This window comes from Nyctibius grandis, chromosome 9 (genome assembly GCF_013368605.1).
Source record: "Nyctibius grandis isolate bNycGra1 chromosome 9, bNycGra1.pri, whole genome shotgun sequence".
NCBI lineage: Eukaryota > Metazoa > Chordata > Aves > Nyctibiiformes > Nyctibiidae > Nyctibius > Nyctibius grandis.
In genome coordinates this window covers 36,486,370-36,506,404 of record NC_090666.1, presented here as the reverse complement: position 1 = coordinate 36,506,404, position 20,035 = coordinate 36,486,370, and the positions used below count along the sequence as shown (strand labels likewise).

The window sequence follows — 20,035 nt, the reverse complement described above, 5'->3', positions numbered from 1 at the left end:
CTTGTCGCCGTTAGGCCGGTCGTGTCGGGTACCTGCAAACATATGAGTAATACGCCCCTTTTCAGTCAGCCGGGAGCTGAGGCGACCCCGGTCCAGCCTAAAACAAAGCAGGCTGCGTGTCCCCGCTCTCGCTGTGACCCGGGGGACAGCGTCCGAGCCCTTCTGGCATCCAGCAAACCAGTTCCCTTCAAAACCCTTTCAACTCCGCCTGAGCCCGTCTCTTTTATCCTTTCCTGCCGCCTAGCACATTCTGCTACTTGGAAAAAAAAAAACAAAATCCTTGAAGTTTGCTGTTTAAGGCTGCCTGAAAGGAGACAGAACTGTTCATGAATGTTTAGATGAGGGGAGTGACTGCAAAGTTAAAATGACTTATAAACAGTTCAGGTACTAAAAGCATAAATGGAGGTAAGCAGAAGAGAGAAATACTCTTTGCTTTGGGTGCTGGGGGAACTGTCCTGTGATCAGAGTTTAAGATGCGCCCGTTCAGTTCAGCTGTGTTTGCTTTCCCAGGTCGCTGCTGCCCTTGGAAGCGAACTCCTCCAAGCAAAATGCCCCCGGGCTGGAGGGAGTTGCCTCGGCAACATCGTGTAAACTCAACAGCCTCGTGTAGCAGGAACTGCCTGGAGGATTTGCCTGCCTCAGAAATACGTACTACGTGCTCCGCAGTCAGAAAAACATGCCGAAAATAAAATCAAAGTGTATGTAATTACTGTTCGAATTCCTTGCTGTCCGGCAAAGGAAGACAGCTGTGAGCTAAAAATGCTCTGTAACTTCTGTCTGGGTTGCTGTGCCTCTTTCACGCTTCGCTACTGAAGCACCAGGTAAGATATTGTTTATGCCTTTTCATAGAACCTTTTTAGTTATTATTTTAAAGGTTTTTTTGTGTATCCAAAAAAATGCAAAGTTTGTTGAAGTTCGCCATCTAATATGACTCTTAACAGACTAATATAAATAGGATAAATATGTCAATGGATTATCTGGTGTTTAGCATAGGAACGAGAAATCAAGAGTGCTGAATTCTATAGCTACTTTTGCACAGTTCATTGGATGACCTTGGTCATCAGCTATAGGTCATTCCATTTTTCTCTATCTATCTGTTTCCTCTTCTGTAAACTAAAGATGACAGTACTGTCTGATATCTGGCTGCTACATAGCTATAAAATAAGGCACATTCCTCAGATAAAAAGTGTTATATAAAATTGTTATAAAAAATTAATTTAATCTAGGATAAATGCATGAGTCTCTTGGGAAGGCTGCTGCATGCTTCCAAGTAATTATATTTTTTGCTGATAGAAGCATAAACAAAAGCCTAATTGTTTTCCTGACTAGCAGTGTTGAGTGGCAAAATGCTGCTGCATCCAACAAAAGCCACACAGGCCCTTCATTTCCACTGACCTCTGTAGTGACTTTGAAATGTAATGATCCCTTATGGGCAGACAGCTACATTGATTGTATACTTTCCATCTGTTGCATGCATCTTACCATTGGTAGTACTTTGACACTAGCCCTTTTTTTCCCCATACAGTAGTAGTACTACTGAATGCCCTGAGCTCAGCTGCAAAGGAAAAATAATAGGTATTTATGAATAAATTAAGAATAGGAATTTATGAGGGAACTCCAAAAAAATAAAAAAAAAAAAACATTGCTGGGGTAGTACCCAAGGTTGCTTTTAGGAATAACTTATAATAAAATTTATAATAAATGTTGAAAATATTATATACTACTAGGTGTGGAAGATGTATAAAACAACATTTTGTTCAGGTGAGTGATGTAAGGACAAGCAATGAAGTAAAAATATGCGTGTGAGGAAAAGAGCAGAGAGAAAATAAAATTTTATAAAGAAATTAGCAACATAAGAACCACTAAGTGCCCTATTTTTCATAGTTCTACCTATCTATGGATTTAATAAACATAAACATAATTTTCTAAAACTTAATTTGTATGGCAGGCTAAAAGAAATTTCTAAAATGGCTTAATTTGGTAGCATGTATATGGTGGTTATGCAATATTTTTGTGTGAGGGGAGAATGTGTTGCAGCAAATTAAACTGAAGAAGTAAATGCAAGAAAATGGAAACATTTTTATGAAAGATAATTGTTTTAAATGGATATAACATGTATTTCTTACACGGTTAAATAGGAGAACCCACTGTCACATTATATCAATTATATCAGTACAACAGGACATTTCACATAATCCAGAAAGGAGTAAGATACTTATGCTGTGTAAAAAGTTAGACCCAGTTCAACAATATTAGCAGGAACATACATATGTAAAAGATATGAAGAAGTATGTAATATGACAATTTATAAGCTAGTAGAAAAAAAATCCTTATAGGCATATTATTACATAATTTTCCATTATGGATTTTATAATATTCCTCTCTAGCACCCAGAGTTACCCAATGTAACAATTTGACACTGTTATTCATGTATGTTTAAGCATATATTTGTTCATGTACGGTCATACACGTAAGATACCTGACAATATCTTATTTGTTTTATGTACAATCTTATCTATTTTATGGGGTTTTTAAAACTATACATTTTTTTATTAAATAATAAAGATATTGGGAAACATTTTAATACAGATATTAACTAATATTCATGATTGTATTTTCTTTTATTCATTTCAATCCACTGTCTTTAATTACAATATGTGTTCTCGTCCCTTGAGAAGTTCAGTTTTTTCAGAAAGAGCCCCAAATCCATCAAAACAATTAATTGAGATTAATTTTATTTTAAGAATTAGCTGTCTAGAATTTCAAATCTTCAAATCCTTTGACTACACCCTCTCATGTTTCTTCTTTAAGAGTCTGCAATTTGTGATTATTCTGTGTTGTTTATGCTATTATCGTTTTATGCTATTGTTAATCTTTGAGTTTAATCTTAGACAACAGGGTTGATGTTTTTGTAATCGTGAAACAGCTCACAGTACTCTTACTCGCCATGTTCAGGAACAGTGTTAACTGTAAACAGGATCAATATTGCCCACACATAGCTATATTTATTAACCAGGAGGGTAACAGCTAGCTCCTTTCCCACAGCTATTGATGATTAATTGTGGCAAAGGTTCATTACAATCTTCTAATTAAGGGTAAAGCCTAATAAAAGCATCTTTGGAAAAAACAGTGTTCGAGGACAGCTTGTTCCCACAGTGGGAATTCAGTAATGCCTGAGAGATGATACAGCATGGGGGGTAACAGTTGTATGAAACAACATTAAAACTTAAAATCACAATGGTGGCATTTCCAATTAAAAGTGTGGGGAGGTAGGTAATCTATTTTGATCTTTTCAGTGTTTTTCAACAGCTATCAGCTTTATTTTTTTTACCAAAAGATACTATTTTCTTCAGAAAGAAACACCATTTAGATCAGCTACGGTTAGGAATATAGATACAGTAGATAAATGAACAGTAAAATTAATTCAAAATACATACTGTGTTTTATTTCTGAAAACAATCTCAAAAATAAATACGCCCCACAGAGCTGGTATCTTGAAAAACTTTACACGTTTAGATAATTAGCATGTTTTCTTTCTATGTTAAAAAAGATTTATAGAGCTTAGATAGCTTTGTAAAAGGATGCAAGCATCCATGCTAGGTGTGAGAAAAGGATCTCCATATTCTTCTTCACAGATGTATGCTTTAAGATCTGAACTGTTGTGAAGTCTCAGTCCCACTGAAGTCAGTAACACGGCTACTGGATGTCTGAGTTTCCCCAAGCACGTTCTTTTCTGCAAGAATTGTAGTATTAAATTCCACTGCCACTAAACTCCTTTCATACAACCTGCCTTGTTAACTGTGATTTGCTATCAGTTTGGACAAGCACCTAGCTTGTAACCTACTGTTACTTCTGCATACAATTTTTAATAGGAGGTGTAGAAAATAAATGTACAAAGAGAGAAAATATTTGCTGTTTTGATTTCCTGATATTAGCTTTTTCCAAAGTTTATTGTTTGACTTTGCTACTGTGGGCTTGTAGATCTCCTCGAAAATCCTATTATGTTAAGCTGAAAATACAAGGCATGAGTACTCACAATGAACATTATTCTTATGTCTGTTTCTGCCTGAATTTAGAAATACTATAAAAGCGTAACTTTGAATATGCAAGTGATTATTTATGGACAAGTTAATCTCTATACAGAATGATTCAAGGTTGGAAGACTGGTCTCTAAAGATATCAAAGCATTACTTGTGAATCCTGAGGGAAATCTCTTTTAAGCCTCTCACATAGGTGTAGAAAGCTCATATATCCTCATAGAAGGCCAGCAGTTTACGGTGCCAGACTACAGATGGTACATGGGTAGCTCTGTTATTCATTTCCTTGAGCTACTGTTATGTCTCTCAACAACCAGGAGTTAAAATATCAAATGTTTGTAATACTGATTTAATGTAAAGCTTCAAGGTGTTTTGGTTTTATAATGGTAGTACATTTTGAATAACATATTTTTCTAAACATACAGAGGTACTAAGATGCTCACAGAAAGGGACACTTGAGACGCTGTTTCTGACAATACAATAGTTTTAAGTGAGAAACAAAAGTATACTACTAATAAGTTAATAGGTTAACTCTGTCTTGGCTAGTGACTCGGTTATATCAAATTCAGTCAGATGCCTGGCACAGGTCACAGAAATTCAATGGCAACAAAAAAGGCAATAATATAATGGCTAATTATTTTTTATAATGTGTACAATTTTTAAACACCTAAAAAATTTACCTTTGTAAATATTCTGAGAGAATACATTACCAGTCATATATTTATGAATATATAGTAGGTCTGAGATAAAACATGAAATTTATGTCTTGTTGATGTCGATGAGATTTTTGTTAATGTTTTCAGTCAAATCAGTGTGGACGCACTGGCTCTGTAGAGAAAAATGCCCAGCTAAGTTTTGAACATATGTTTAAAACTAGACTGTATTATGGGACAATTACTTCTCAAGATATTTACAAAGTAAATATATACTTCTCTGAAATTTATAGAAAGATTCCAGTTAACTTTACATTTCTTTGGAATAAGCTGTCACAGATTTGTTGAGGCTGCAGAGTACAAGCTATCCTGTGCTCAGAAAGTTTTGGATGTTGAACCTCTTTCGCTGAGAGATAGTTTTGACCAAGTAGAGAAAGATATACATTTAATCCAGATTTGGATTCTCAGTAATATGTTAAAAATGCAATTATTTCCCAAATGTGAAGTGTTGACTTTCTAGTCCAACAGTAAGAATGAAATCAGCAAAATAATACTGACAGCTTTCATGTCTCATTCAACATGCATATGTTGAGTTTTTAGCAATAAAATCTGTATGGGACTGTTTGGTTCTGTGTATTCTCAGGACAGGGCACTGGATAATAAGTTAAATTATAACATTTTTAGTAATTTCAAGTACTTTTTCAATGCTGTTTTTGTCTTACTTATGGCTCTGAAATAATGAAATATAAAGTACTGCTTTGTACATGTGAATTGGAAATCAATTACCAAAACATTTTTCAGGTTTCCAGACCTTAATACATCTAAGGACAGCATGTCTGACAACCAAGAAAATAAGAGAAGAAGCAAAGAAGGTAGCCTAACCAAACTTTATATGTATAACGTGTGGGATCTGAAGAAGGAAAAGGACAATATTAACTTGAAATCTGTCTACTTGTCAAAACCAAGCAACCAGAAAAAAATTTGAACTCAAACTCAGACTTATTTTCCACCTTTGAAAAGCTCTGAGATTTGTTTTGGTTTTAATAGCTTTCCTGTTTTTAAATGCTCTGCTTTTGTAGAGGTTTTTGTCAATATTTTTTTTATATTTCTGCTCTACTGAAATAGGAGCTGTAACTGGAATTTTTTTAGATGTTCTTTATTTTTAAGGTACATTGAATTAATACTCATACCTAAATAACTAAAAATAATTTGGATTTCTGCATTCACATTTCCAAAAATTATAACAGGAAGTATATATGGGTATCTCAGTCAAATGAAACGTTCTTTTTTTTCTCGTAGTTACTTCCTGTATTTCTTTATAATAATATTTTAATGTCGAAAAAGAATTGTATTTGCATTGTGTTACTGGTCAGTGAATTATACTGCTTTTATGCAAATACTAATGTATTGTTGCAGGTTGTGGAAGTGCTGTTGCTCTTCAGAATGCAGATAAGATAATGGAAGAAATCCATCAGTCATACAAAGCTCTAGGAAAAAACAGGTAAGTAGTATTAATATTTAATTTGCAGTCGGGTATGCAAAAATGGAGACAAAGCAGGTAGTAGTCTATGAGTAAGCAAAGATTTCCTTAGCGATAAATGTTGTATCATAGAATCATATACAGCTATATATGTTGTGTATTGTTTCTGTCTTCCCAATGTCAATTATTGACCACTGCTGGAGGCAGGATATTGCACTAGATGAACAAATTATGTGGTACAATATGAAAAAAACGTATGGTATATGGTTTTACATCAGCATTTGACTTAATTAAAACCAGACAATTATCTTGCATACAGCTCTAAGATTAGTTTAGACTATATTTTTGTACCTCTTTTCAGTCACAGTGTTTATCTTTTTCCATATTTGGATTTTTCATTCTTCAGAAACCAGGTGGCAGAAAGCTGAGGCTTGTCCGCACAGCCTCTATTCTTTCAGGCAGGCCGTAGCATATTTTATAAATAACAAAGGCACATCTGGTCTTTAGAATTCTTCTGACACCCTTTCCTGATGATTCATAAAATATACATACCGGAAGCAATCAGTTTTTGTCAAGAAGGGGAAGGTGGGCAACATGTTTTCCCATTCTTATTGTTGCTTGGTTTACATTGTTTGTCATTCATTCTCACTTGTAGTCAACCTCTGCCATCACAATCAGATGCTTCCAGGGAGAGCCACAGCTTCCCAGATGGACCAAGAAAGAAAACGTACTTCGGCATTCTTGGATCTTACAAACTCCTGTTCACAGTGTTCTCCAGTCATGTGATTATTTGACCTGAGTAGGCTCCTTCCACTTGTTTTCACACTGTATTTTGGTTTCTTATTTTTGCCTTTTAGCAAAATAGCACCAACATCCAGACCATGGCCAGATCAACAAGTGGCATGTTTTCCAAGTAAAAACCAGTTGGCATTACAGATGAGACATCACACTTCTTTACCTTTCTTCCTGAAGAAAGAGAACATTGCATGTGGTTTTGACTTCAGCTTTCTGCTACAGGCCTCATGCCCAGAATCCAACATTTCAAAATCATTTGTGGATTTAGATGGTTTTCAGATAATAAAAGCACAAATACAACAAAGTAAGTTCAATTTTAAAAGTCACAACTTCATTTAAAAGTTATATATTGCTATCAAATGAGATGGCAAAGCCTTAGAAGTCCTTTTTCTAAGTTGCCTTTGTGTCTGTTTGACTTCTTCACGTAAAGTAGACTTCAGCCATGTTGACCCTCTTCTTTAATTATATATGTGTGTGTATTTGCAGAATGAAGGAGACAGAGCAGCAATGACAGACTTCACCATTCCTGTTACTCTGTGTAATGAAACTGAGCCCACAAAATGTAAAGTGTAATTCTCTGTAGCTGGAGTGGGGCCATGATGGCATCTCTTTCACTTTTTTCCTCATACTGGCAATATTAATTAGCCACATACTGAAGTTAGCAAACATCTGAAATCGAGGAGAAATATTTGCTTAAATTGTTAGAGTAAAAGTATTTTAAAATTATCATATTTTATAGTTTTCCATAGGAAATGGAATTGTAAAGTTCAATATCACAATTAAATTTCAACTTACAACTTTTTTCTGCATAGCAGATTTATAGCATAGTCCTGCAACCACACATCAGACAGATTCTTGGTCCCCAGAACCCTACAGTTCTACATTAATTTATAAATGAAAACTGTAATCTGTTTAAGAATATCAAATTAACATTTCATTTGTTTTGATTTTTAAGGGTTAAATATACCAATGCTAAAAAGCAGGAACGAGAGATCTGAGGTAAGATGGTATTATGTATAAAACTGAACACCATTAAAAGTATTATATAATTTCAAAACTTTAAAAAGAGAAATACAGAAGTAGTGTAGGTAGTTTCCTCTGCTTAGTCTTCAGGTTTTTTTATGAAGTATTTTTACATATATTTTTTATATCTATATATACGTGTCAGCAAATCTTCAGGTGTATATCAACAATTTGTCAGTAAGATATTACACCAGGGATTTTTGGGGGTAAAGGGTTGGAAGTTCAAAAAGATGCAAAACATTTTAAAATGGAAATGTGTAAGTTAATTTAAACTATGTGCATCCTATACGTTAAACATGTTAGATGTCTATTTTTGCCAAATTTAAAAAAACAAACAGTTTTCCTGTATTGAGTAGTAATTTAAAATTTAAGCTGAATTGAAAAACAGTCTTGATATTAGATGATCGCTGAAATTTATTGTGTTAGCAAACAAAAAATAAGGTCTTAGGATTAAACATATTTGATGTGAAATTTTGTGAGAGGTGTTAATAGGATTCCTGACAATGCTTTTGTACTTACAAACAAGGTAGCAATTTTACATGTATCGATGCTTCACACCACATGAGCCTTAAAAGTTACAAAAGATCAAATATGCTGTATTTAGAAAAAAGAGAATTTGGTTTTATAGATATTAATTAATAGCCCTTTGTACAAAAGACTTGACTCATTGAATCAGCTGTATACTTTAGTGAACCCCCTACAGAATACAACAGTGTTCAGAGGAAAAAAGTAAAGTATAGAAGTAATAGCAAGAGTTCTGATAGATCATAAAAAGGGCTATGGAAAAACCATTAAAAATGGAGGGAAATGACTAAGAAAAATAATTTAGCTGACCTCGTTGTGATTTAATACAGCTTTATTTCATGTCTTAGGGTCTGATGATTTCTAGAGGCATATCATTTGGGGTAAACTGAGCATTCATATCACTGCTGTGCCGACTAGACAAAGCCTTCAGAACTGTAAATTTCAAACCAGCATGCATTGCTTTTCCTGGCACATTCAAACCTCAGTCTGCCCTTGGATGAAAACAAAAATTCCCTGCAGATTGCAAACTGATGTTGAATATAGACATGCAAATGAGTACGCAGAGCATATGACTGTGTGATTATTTCTATTGCATTCATTTGCATAAAAATATACAGTATATTCAACTTATTTTTTCTCCGTTTCCTATAAAATAAAGAAGTGTTATTTTCAGAAAATTATTCTCCCTGTTCATCTGAATAATCACAACGAAGTACTCAGATTATCAGATCTGTACTCTTTCAAAAATATACAGGACCTTTCAACTAATGAAATGGGAAGAGAAGGAAGAAGGGAGGAATAATAAAATATATTCCTCACATAACAGACTTCTCTGTGTTAGCTGCTGTATAAAAATGGCCTTTTGGTAGCTATCTGTTTAACTTCACTGAAAGTGAAGAGCAGACTGTGCTCTTCCAACGTACTTAAAACTCTGTGAGCTAGATCACAGAGTCACATATCACAGATCACCCATATAACATGGTTTATGGGATTTTATAAGACTACACTAAACATATGGAAGATCTATATGTTTAGATTTATAATAACGTCTTTTAAAACCTATAAATAATCTGTAAGAATTGTGTTCTCCATGGATAAAATAGCATTCTGTTATAACAGTCTAGCCTTTGCTTTTAAAAATTGGTTACATGAGATCTAGTTCCATTGGGAATATAATTACTGGTGTGAGCACACTTTGGAGGGTCACATAAAAAGACTTTAAATATCAGCATAAGAGTGGCACTGTCATTCAGTGAGAGTGCACAGCAAGAAAGAAACTTTGGCATGTGAAGCCACTGACCAGGCTTTGAATTCCTGTAGCAAACATGCCATGTGGCATAAGACATACTTAATAACTGACAAGCTGATTTGCATGTGTGGACAAACTTTATTATTTTTAAATCATGGCGAATAACTTTTGCCTTATAGCAAAGAATCCCACTTTCTGTACTATGAAGCACTTAGAAGTTATTCTGGAGAAATAACTTCATGTATGGATGTGAGAAAATTCAAGTATTTTCTCAGGGTTTTGATATTACACTTCATATTATGTTAAATATGGGAATATATATAAGAATAATCCTGTTCTGATTTTTTTTTTTATTAGTCTACTTGGTTCTTAGTGATTGGATTTTACCTGTATCTGTTGTGTAGCACATTATTAATGTTTTTTATGGAAATTACAGTTTCATTTGCCACCAGTGACATTTCAGCCTGTAAGACCAATTCATCTTGCTCCTCTAGAGGATAATATTGTCAATGAAAGCACCAACATCAGAAATATTTTGAATATTATGACCTCTATTCCTCAGCCTATAAAACCAGTTACTAAATTTTATCAGTATCAGTTAGACAATCTACTAAAAAGGCACACTGAAAAGTCATCAGACCTGATTGTGGCTACTATTTCTGATAAGTTCACTCCAGTGAAAGACCTGTACTGCTTCAGCATGAGTAACTATTATAAGTACCCTAGCAAGAAGAAAGAAGAAATTCAAAGCAATTTAAAATGGAGGGAAGCTGATGTAGCTGAGAAGAATGAACAGATGAAGTACCAGTTTTCAGTGGCTTGTAAGAATGTAGATCTTATGACCCAAGTCAGTTTCCATGATGATAGTCATCCCAACTTGAGCTCAAGTAATGCTCTGATAAACTGTGGAAGAGCAGAGAATTGCTGTAGAACTGACCTAGAAGAAGAAAATGCTACAGAGATGATACTGGATTCTAGACTACATGAAGGTGCTGAGAGTGTGAACTTTGTGCTTGGCAATCATGATTTAGATTCTTCCTGTAAAAATGAACTGACAGAGGCCTACCATGCCTTAGAAGATAATTCTGTAGCTGCAGTAATTCCCAGAGTAGAAGTGCAAGATCCTTCTGGAAAACAGACAGAAAATAATGTTTGTCTCTCTGAATTTGAAATGGAAAAAGAAGCAATGTCAGAAGCAACTTCAAAAGACCAAAGTGAGCTTGTACCTGTTGTTGACATTACACACTCTGAACAAGAACCAGCTAGGGAGCCACACACTGCTGAACAACCTGCCACAAAAGAGAGTGTGATGCGTAGCCTGCCTCCTCGTGTTACTCAGAGCTTCAACATTCGTGCTCACAAAGAAAATGACAAAAGTAAAATAAAGATGAATAAAAATAAATATTCATCAAAATCTAAAATGAGTAGCAAGATAAAGATATCTGAAGACTTCATTGTTTCTGATGAGATTTCCACAAAATGTAATGCCAAGAGTCAGATTTTTCCATCTTTGAAACTGCGAGACGTGGAATCTGAGACTTCCCTGAAGCGTCAAAAAAAAGCCCCTCCAACAGACAAAGACCATTCTGCTCAGAGTGCTCAGAAACTTAAAAAGCAAAAATTCTCCTGCAGTTGCAAAAATTCAGTTATCTTAAAGAAACCTGTTACTGCACTTTCTCTACCCCATGCACAGTTTGCTTCAGATTTTGTAGATCTGAAATACAGTGACATGTTCAAGAAAATAAATTCAAATGACAAAGGCCCAGATATTTATGAAATGTTTGGAACTCCTGTCTATTCCCACGTGCACAAGCTTGATCAACATGAGAACAGATTTTGTAGAGAGGTTTGTTCTGCTTCATCTGGGAGATGCACTGCCAGCACCTGCAGATCTACCCGCAGTAAAGGGAGAGAGAGCAGCCGAGTAAGAAATACTCAAAAGAGAACATATTCTAAGCCAAAGAAGACCATACCTGGCACTAAACAAAAGCAGAAAGGTTTAATTACAAAGGACAGAAGTACTCAGATGAGTGACTGCAACACAGAGCAAGATAATGTAATCACTTCTGATTCAGATTTTCAAATAAACACTTCAAGGAGCGTGACATTGTTTCATGAAGACACAGATCATCAGCTTACATTTTTAAAAGAGCTTTCACAATCACCTAAGCAAAATAAAATTTTCCCAAGTTCAAACTTATCAACTATTAAAGAAGTTTCTTTGGAGCAGTCTTTAGACAGTCAGGATATATCCAACTATCAGAGAGCTGCTACCTGTAGCCCGAATCTTCTACAGTTCACTGATAAAGACTACAGAGAATGTGTTGCTCTAAGTAGCAGTCTACTAACAACAGACCAGAACATTTGTGTACCCCAGTGCAGGGTGGATATGGATGGCTGCAAAGGCCTGGAATCAGACCAGGCCTCCTTCAAGTCTATAAATACATGTGAAGCATTGCCCTTTTCAGATAGACTGGAGTGTCAGTCTTCTACAGAAAAATTAAATCACAGTTGGGCATACACACCTCCAAACAGTGGTTTGGCAAATGAATTGGCTCAGCCTTCAGTGATTCAGACAAAAAATGTTACAAGCCCCAGCTTCCAGACAAGTCAAAACATTTTATCCTGGGCAGATAATAAGGATATGACTGATGAGTTGCTTTCTTGTCTGGCTGAAGAATTGCTAATGCTTGAAGAAAAAGACATCAACTCTTCAAAACAAAAAAATACAGGTTCTAAAATGCAAACTACACATACTAAAGAAGAAGAAGAAAATATGATGAATGGAGATGGAGCCATAGTAAATAGTGCTCTAGAGAAGGTAAAAGTAATTTCTTGTAACTTGCTAGCTCCTTTGAGTGATGCTTCAGCACAAGTTGGGATGAAAGATAGGAAGTATGTGCTCATTAACGATCAAGTCTCTTTTCCTTGGGCCAGCTGCCCACTGATCCTTCCCGTGCTCAGCTGAGAATACCCATGTTAGAGGCTGCATGTCAGGACACAAGCCAGATGGTGCTAAGGCATGACAGGAATAGCTATCAAGGCTTATATGATGGGTCAAGATAAATTGAGAAATTGTAGTGAATAAAAAGGAGAGGCTATTTTAACTGAAGAGTATGTATAAAAAGGTGCTGGAGCAAGGCAAAAGCTCTTGAGATCTTGACACCTAGGGAATATGAAAAGACACTACAAATGGTTCTTGTATATCCAAAAGGGCAATTTCCTTGAATCTCTGAGTACAAACAGATAATTTTCTAGGTATGAACTACAAGTATTGGCTTATCAGACAGACTTAAGGCTGTTTAATTAATGTTTAATCAAAACTTCAAGCTCAGAAGACTTAGATTCTGGCCCTCAAGTCAGTTATGAACCTTAACCTTCTAAGGTGCGTATCTACCAGTACTGCTTCTCCTTGGCCCTGTTAGCTTTTTGTCTATTTAAATTACAAGTTTATAAGGAAATTTATTTCACTACATGTTGATACACTTCCTTACACAGGTGCCAATTACATCTCCATTCGCACTTCTCCTAGGGAGGTCCATGGCTAGATGGAGTAATTATTACCATCTTTCTGAAGCAGTCCCTTCTTCCTGTGAAGTCATGTCCAAACTGTTTTCATCAGACTTGGGTTACATATGTTACCTAGAGCAAGGCAATAGTCATGTTTACCCTTCAGCTTAGCAAACTGTACCTACGTGATGGAAAAAAAGTAGTAAGCAGGTGCATATCCTGCTCTTTTAAGTGTTCCTTCTGTCTGTTTTCCTGTCCATGGAAAAAGATGTCATGCTATAATCTTCTGGTTATGCACTATTGTGATATATACTTGAAATAATCTACGTAGTCTTAGTGTAGCAATTGTATTGATGAGCTGGGCAATGAGAGAGAGAGAGTGTGTGTACATACATATATATATATATATATATATATAAAAATCTATAGGAAGAGTCATGCCATGTAAAAATGTAAGGATAATATGAAACCTTTCTTTTCCTCCCTGCTTTCTTCCCACACTGACCATCATCTCTCGAGCAGAGTTACAGTAAAGACTTTTTGGCACCAAATGAAGAAAGTGACCTGGTAAACTTTGAGGAATCTACTAAATTACCAGGAAGCAGTTTAACTAATGAAGATCCTATCATGTGGACAAGGGGTGAAGTCCTTGGAAAGGGAGCCTATGGCACGGTAAGTTAATGTCTGAATATGTTAAGAGATGCGCTGGTCATCTTTGAGCTACATCTTACCATATAACTGGCTGTTGTCCTATTCAACAAATAACTTAAATATTTTAGATTATACACCGAGACATGAAACATGACAAACACGAAGATACTATTTAAAATAAGTAAATACTCAGGTTTATTTCATGTTTCATTTTAACAAATGCTAGTTTCATTGTAGGTATACTGCGGTCTGACAAGCCAGGGACAATTAATAGCTGTAAAACAGGTTGTTTTGGATACATCAGATCAACTCACTACAGAAAAGGAGTATCAGAAGTTTCATGAGGAAGTTGATCTTTTGAAGACATTGAAGCACGTCAATATTGTAACTTATTTAGGAACTTGTCTGGAAGACAATATTTTAAGCATTTTCATGGAGTTTGTTCCTGGTGGTTCAATTTCTAGTATTATTAATCGTTTTGGTCCATTGCCAGAAATTGTCCTTCGTAAATATACAAAACAAATTCTACAAGGAGTTGCATATTTACATGACAATTGTGTGGTACATAGAGATATCAAAGGCAATAATGTTATGCTCATGCCAAACGGTATAGTAAAGCTAATTGACTTTGGCTGTGCCAGGCGTTTAACTTGGGTAAGCTTTGGTGGCACACAGAGCGAGATGCTCAAGTCTGTGCACGGGACTCCATACTGGATGGCGCCAGAAGTTATAAATGAATCTGGATATGGAAGAAAATCAGACATCTGGAGCGTTGGCTGCACCGTATTTGAGATGGCAACAGGAAAACCGCCGCTGGCTTCCATGGACAGGATAGCAGCCATGTTCTATATTGGGGCCCACCGAGGACTGATGCCTTCCCTACCTGATCGATTCTCTGGCACTGCAGTGGATTTTGTGCATGCGTGCTTCACCAGGTATGTAGATTTTTAACTGAAAAATGGAAGGAAAAATGCAGATAGTTTGTATCATAGAGATTGTTGATGGGAGCTTAGGTTACCTCTTATCTGGTACATATGACTGGATTGTAAATGCATAGGTTTTTCAACATTTCAGGAAAGACTTTAAGTAATAGTATACATAAAAGAGCTTTAGTCTTTATAATATTATAAAAAAACCCTGACAAATTCTGTTTTTGTAGGCCTTATAATTTACTTCCCCTGTAAATTTAATGCAGAAGCACGGCACCATTGAGTTTTAGACAAAATGTTTGATAAATTGCTTTGATGTGCCTTGCTGGTCCAATACCACATTGGCTGAGTCTGGCCTATGTCAGGCAAGTTGTTTTGACGACAATATTCTAAATGAAAGAGCTTTCACTTAATTCTCATCTTCTGCAGCAGAAAAACCTACTATCACTGCCAGTCCAGGAAATACGTACTTTTTTGAAACATAAAGTTCTCTATATAAAAAAAACAAAACACCAGCATTCACCCATTGTAAGAATTATTTTTGTGGTGTTTGTTTTGTTTTAAATATCAGCTTTGTCCCAGATGTTTAAATGGACTATCAATTTCAAGGGCCAAGTTCCTGATCTCTATGGGTAGTCTTTATAAAATTAAGAGCAGCCTTTTACATATCTCTAAAGACCAAATTTGAGGACTAGAGAGAAGCATGTTATTTAGTGGGTATGGCAGTGGTCTTGGAGGGAGGAAACATGATTTCTAATCCGTGGATTAGAATTGTTATGGTACGGTTACTGTTCCCGTGGGCCATAAAACAACAACCAGAAAAATTGTGGATGGTATATGGTGACATCATATATACCTTGATTCAGAAAGAACAGTGTTTAAAAGGTAGAAGGTATTGTTAGGTAGGAGGAAATATACAGATATAATGCATTTACCTTTTCAAATAAAGTATTTAACTTTTCAAAAGTCAGGATGCACCTGTGGCAGCAAAGTTTTAATGTATGATCTCACCATGTCCTAAATATAAATGCTTCCCTTATCCCATCTTTCCCCCTTAGTTTATTAGTTAAGAAATCAGTGTCCTTTACTCCTTCCCTTGTTTTTTTCTTCAAATTGAGGGTTGAAAAAGCCCAACACTCTTGGCTCTAGCAAGCCAATATTGTAATTACAGTGCTGTGATTCCATATGGGCTCCTTAACATGCATGACATTGATTGGAGATAACAAAACAGCCTGACTTTCAAGATCAGATTGTCACCCTCTTTAAATACATTTTTGGTGCACCTGAAACAGCCACATTGGCAGAATTATTCAAAATTTTGCAAGGAATTTAGAGGAACAAAGAATGATTTCTGTAATAATAAGAAGTTTTATAATTCATGAATTCCAACAGTCTCTTCCCATACATCCTGCCTTCCTTTCTGCCAGATTTATCAAAAAACCCTAAAAATTAGTAATGACTAGAAAAATAAGAAAAAAAAAGACTAAGTTTGCATTTAGATTTTACAAACAATTACATCACAGGTATGCGTATTCATTATATGTACTGATTTTTCAAACCCTCAATGCAGAGATCAACGTGAACGCCCTTCTGCTCTGCAGTTGCTGGACCATCCCTTTGTGAAAGGAAGACAGTGAATTTTACAAAACTCTTGCCAAATGAGTATACATTTTCCATATAAAAAATTTCCACTTGTGAAAAAAGATCAGAAGGAACTGGACTGAAAAGTGACAGCAGAAATTACTAGAGAGCAATTGTGTACAAGGAATCTACTATTAGCAGTATGATTAAAGGTAACACTTTTTAAAATGTCTGTGCTCGTTGGAGTGGGCATGTCTTCACCGTGAACACAGGGCCGCGTTTTCTTGTATTTGGAGAGACTTGAAGAGAAAAAAAAAACCATGCATCACCATCACCGCTATGCGACAGGCAAGGTAAGTTGGAACGCCAATTTGTCTGTAACAACCTACGGGACATATACTGTTGGCAGAAAGCATTGCAGATGCTGAAAGCTCTGCATCATTTCCTAGGCTGGCTAGAATTACGAATCTAAACTTTGTGACTGTCTTTTCTCAATGAAGACATTTTATGTGCATTATGGCGCATTTTATGTGACAGTTTCAGGTCACAGAATGGTTGAGGTTGGAAGGGGCCTCTGGAGATGCTCTAGTCCAACCCCACTGCTCAGAGCAGGGTTGACTGAAGCAGGTTGCTGAAGCCCTTGTCCATTTGGCTTTGAGCAATGCCAACGATGGAGACTCTACAACCTCTCTAGGCAACATGTTCCAGTCTTCAACCACCCGTGCAGTAAATAGGTTTTTCTATTTGAACAGACTGTCTTGTATGTCAAGTTGTGCCCATTGCCTCTTGTCCTGTCCCTGGTAGCACTGAAGAGTCTGGCTTTGTCTTCCTTCCTGCCTCCATCAGGTATTGATGCACATGGATACAATTCCCCCGAACCTACTCCTTCATCATGGAGTGGCACATTTTCTGTACTCAGAGTGGTGGTGTAGTTCTCACCTTTCTGTTTGCTGATCTGGAGCAGTAAAGCATAGGAGCATTACCTTGCTCTTTTTTGCAAAGGCTGTAAAAAGCCATTTTAATCACTAAGTCTACTGCTCTTTTTCAGTATCCTTAATCTGAAACAGAACAGCAAATTTGATTCTGAAACTTAAACTGTTTTGATTGCCCTCTTTCTGATAAGGCTTCTTCCTGAGGATTTTTCAAATTTAAAATTTCAGGGGAATGAGACACTGTAGAAACCAAAAATTGGTTTCACCGCATAAAATTTTCAAATGTTATTTCATTCCGGCAGCCTGACTTCAGAGAGTCGGTCTAAACTTGATAAAAGCAAAGAGAAATCAGTACTTCTAGCAAAGTTCTTTATTAATAGTTTCTGTAGGTATAATGTCACATAACAATGACAGAACATTATGCCAGTATAAGTGAAATCCTAACAGCACAGTAATCTGCAAAGTTCCAGCAGTCAGCAGTCCCACTTTGAGGAATCCCGTCTGGTCCTCATGCCAAAGATCCATGGCAATGTCACGTTAAAGAAGTACCTTGCAGAATAAAGGTAGGAGCCCTGGAATATGAACTCAAGTGGGATGTACATAATTCCATGATGTATATTAATTCTTCTCAGATTAAGGTAGTGTGTCCAACAAAGCTGCAAAATAAATAATGAGTTTTTATTTAGTATGAAATGAAACTGAGATGATGGTCATAAGCAGGGGAAGAATGGGAATGCTCTAGGATATAGTTAATTAAAAAATGGCAGAATTACAAAGCTCCCTCCTTATGCATGTCTTATAAGCAAAACTAACATCTGTTAAAGTCTGAGTTCTCCAATATTAAGGTTATTAGTTATTTGCAATTTAAATGTAATGTTTAATCCAGCTGTTAAATGTAATGTTTAATCCATTACTCTAAAATTAGTCTCCAACTTAAAGGTTTGTAAAACCTGAGTTTTTAATCAAAATGTGAAAGCACATTTTTGCTTTTGTTTAACCAGGCTTAAGAGCATGAGGTGGTTGTTCAAGGCCAGCAGTTGCAACAAAAGGTATTTCAGCTTAATCATGCTGGAGAAGAAGGGAGATGGGATTGCATCCCAGCCCTGCGCTCAGCCCGGCTCAACCAAGTACGTTGGCTTAGGGTGCCTGGGGTCGCTCGGCTGAGTCCAGTCTAGGAGAACATTCTATAAAGAAGCGTAACTTTGCGTATTTCTTCCTTGATGCGATCACAGATTTTCACATCAAAATCCAGATCATTCAGATACCTGTAATAATGTATCTAATGCAATAAGGGGAAAGGGTGAGAAACCTTAAAAATCTTTATTTTCAACAAAAAGTGACTCACTGAGGAGGGTCACACGCTTAATTATTTATAGTATTTGAGCAGGGTTTAAAGAGTACAGCCTTCATTTCTAAAACCAGTGACAAACCCGTTACAAAGCATGCGGGCTGCCAAGTAGCAGGTGTGACTACTTTGCTGTGAGGCAGTCTCAAGATTTGGAGCTTAAATTTGAGAACCTGAAAACAGGCTGTCCCTTTGTCATTGTAGGGCATACCTAGGATTTCTTTTACACAGTAATATTTAAAGCTCCGAGCTATTGCTCAAAGCTCAGGAAAAGGGAGATGCCATAGGCAAGCCAACCCAGCTATTTTACGCTGGTCTCGAAGCCACAAACAGCAATATGACATAAAAATTTGCATCTCAAAATACATGTGCCAACCTTTCTTCTCAAGGAAGCAGACACTGAGCCCAGAAACCCCACAGTCTTTTGAGATCATTTGGGTTCCAAATCAGTGCTTTTCCACAAAGTTCAGCAGGAACTGGTGCCATTTTCTACAAAGTTTCTATCAAAACTCTGGTTCTTGCACAGATGGAAAAAAGAACGAGAGTTCTCCTGAAGAAGGGCTTAACAGCAGCGTCCCTTTTCTCCCCTACTTTTCACTTCCCACAGGGACCCACACCACGAGACAGCTTCAGAAAGTGGATTTTACAGGTGTTGTCATAGAACAGTCTCTGAACCATGGTAAGAAAAATGGTGTCATAATATGTGCAGGAATACAGAGGAATCAAACCCAAGTACTGAAACTTTTAAGGTTAAAAATTTGATTTGGGTTTGCTATACCCACCTCAGGAGAACCCACAGAAACAGTCATTCCCAGTAGCAATGCAAGAGAACACTCCTGGCCTTATTTTTTTTTAAAGGTGTAAGGAGTTAAGCATTTCAGAGAAATGAGGCATTAATGAGCTAGTTCAGTTTGGCATAATTTCCAAGTCTTTTAAGACATTTATTTTTAGAACTCATTAGGGGAATGTGCATTTACATCCCAATTAAAGCAAGCAAACAAAGTGTTTGCTCAATCCCCTTCACTGCAAACCAAGGACTGGGAACCTTTACCTGGAAGGTCTTACAAAGAGCGTTGGTTCGTATGCTCCCTCACCCCTTCCTCCCCACTCCCCCCTGCTAAAAATAAAATAAATTTAAAAAATCAAGCATGGCCAACAACTATACAACAAAATTACAGGGTACAGGCTCTCAACCTCAGAGCAGAGTGAGGGAGCAGCTTAAGATGACATAAAGCTTCTAGAATTTGCTTTTCAGGCATCAAATACCTGATCACCAGAATGTAGAGGAAGCCAAGGAAACAAATTAGACTTCAGCCTTTCGAGCA

The 20,035-nt window shown here is 36.4% G+C and overlaps 1 protein-coding gene across 1 annotated transcript; it reads left to right on the top strand.

Moving 5' to 3' along the window:
• Nucleotides 1–1,796: 1,796 nt before the first annotated feature.
• Nucleotides 1,797–16,489, top strand: MAP3K19 (mitogen-activated protein kinase kinase kinase 19). Its single transcript, XM_068408183.1, is given in 9 exon segments — nucleotides 1,797–1,866; nucleotides 5,500–5,562; nucleotides 6,107–6,191; nucleotides 7,028–7,269; nucleotides 7,921–7,964; nucleotides 10,199–12,583; nucleotides 13,792–13,944; nucleotides 14,161–14,858; nucleotides 16,423–16,489. Coding segments are annotated over 9 exon segments (3,807 nt in total).
• The last annotated feature ends 3,546 nt before the right edge of the window (nucleotides 16,490–20,035 follow it).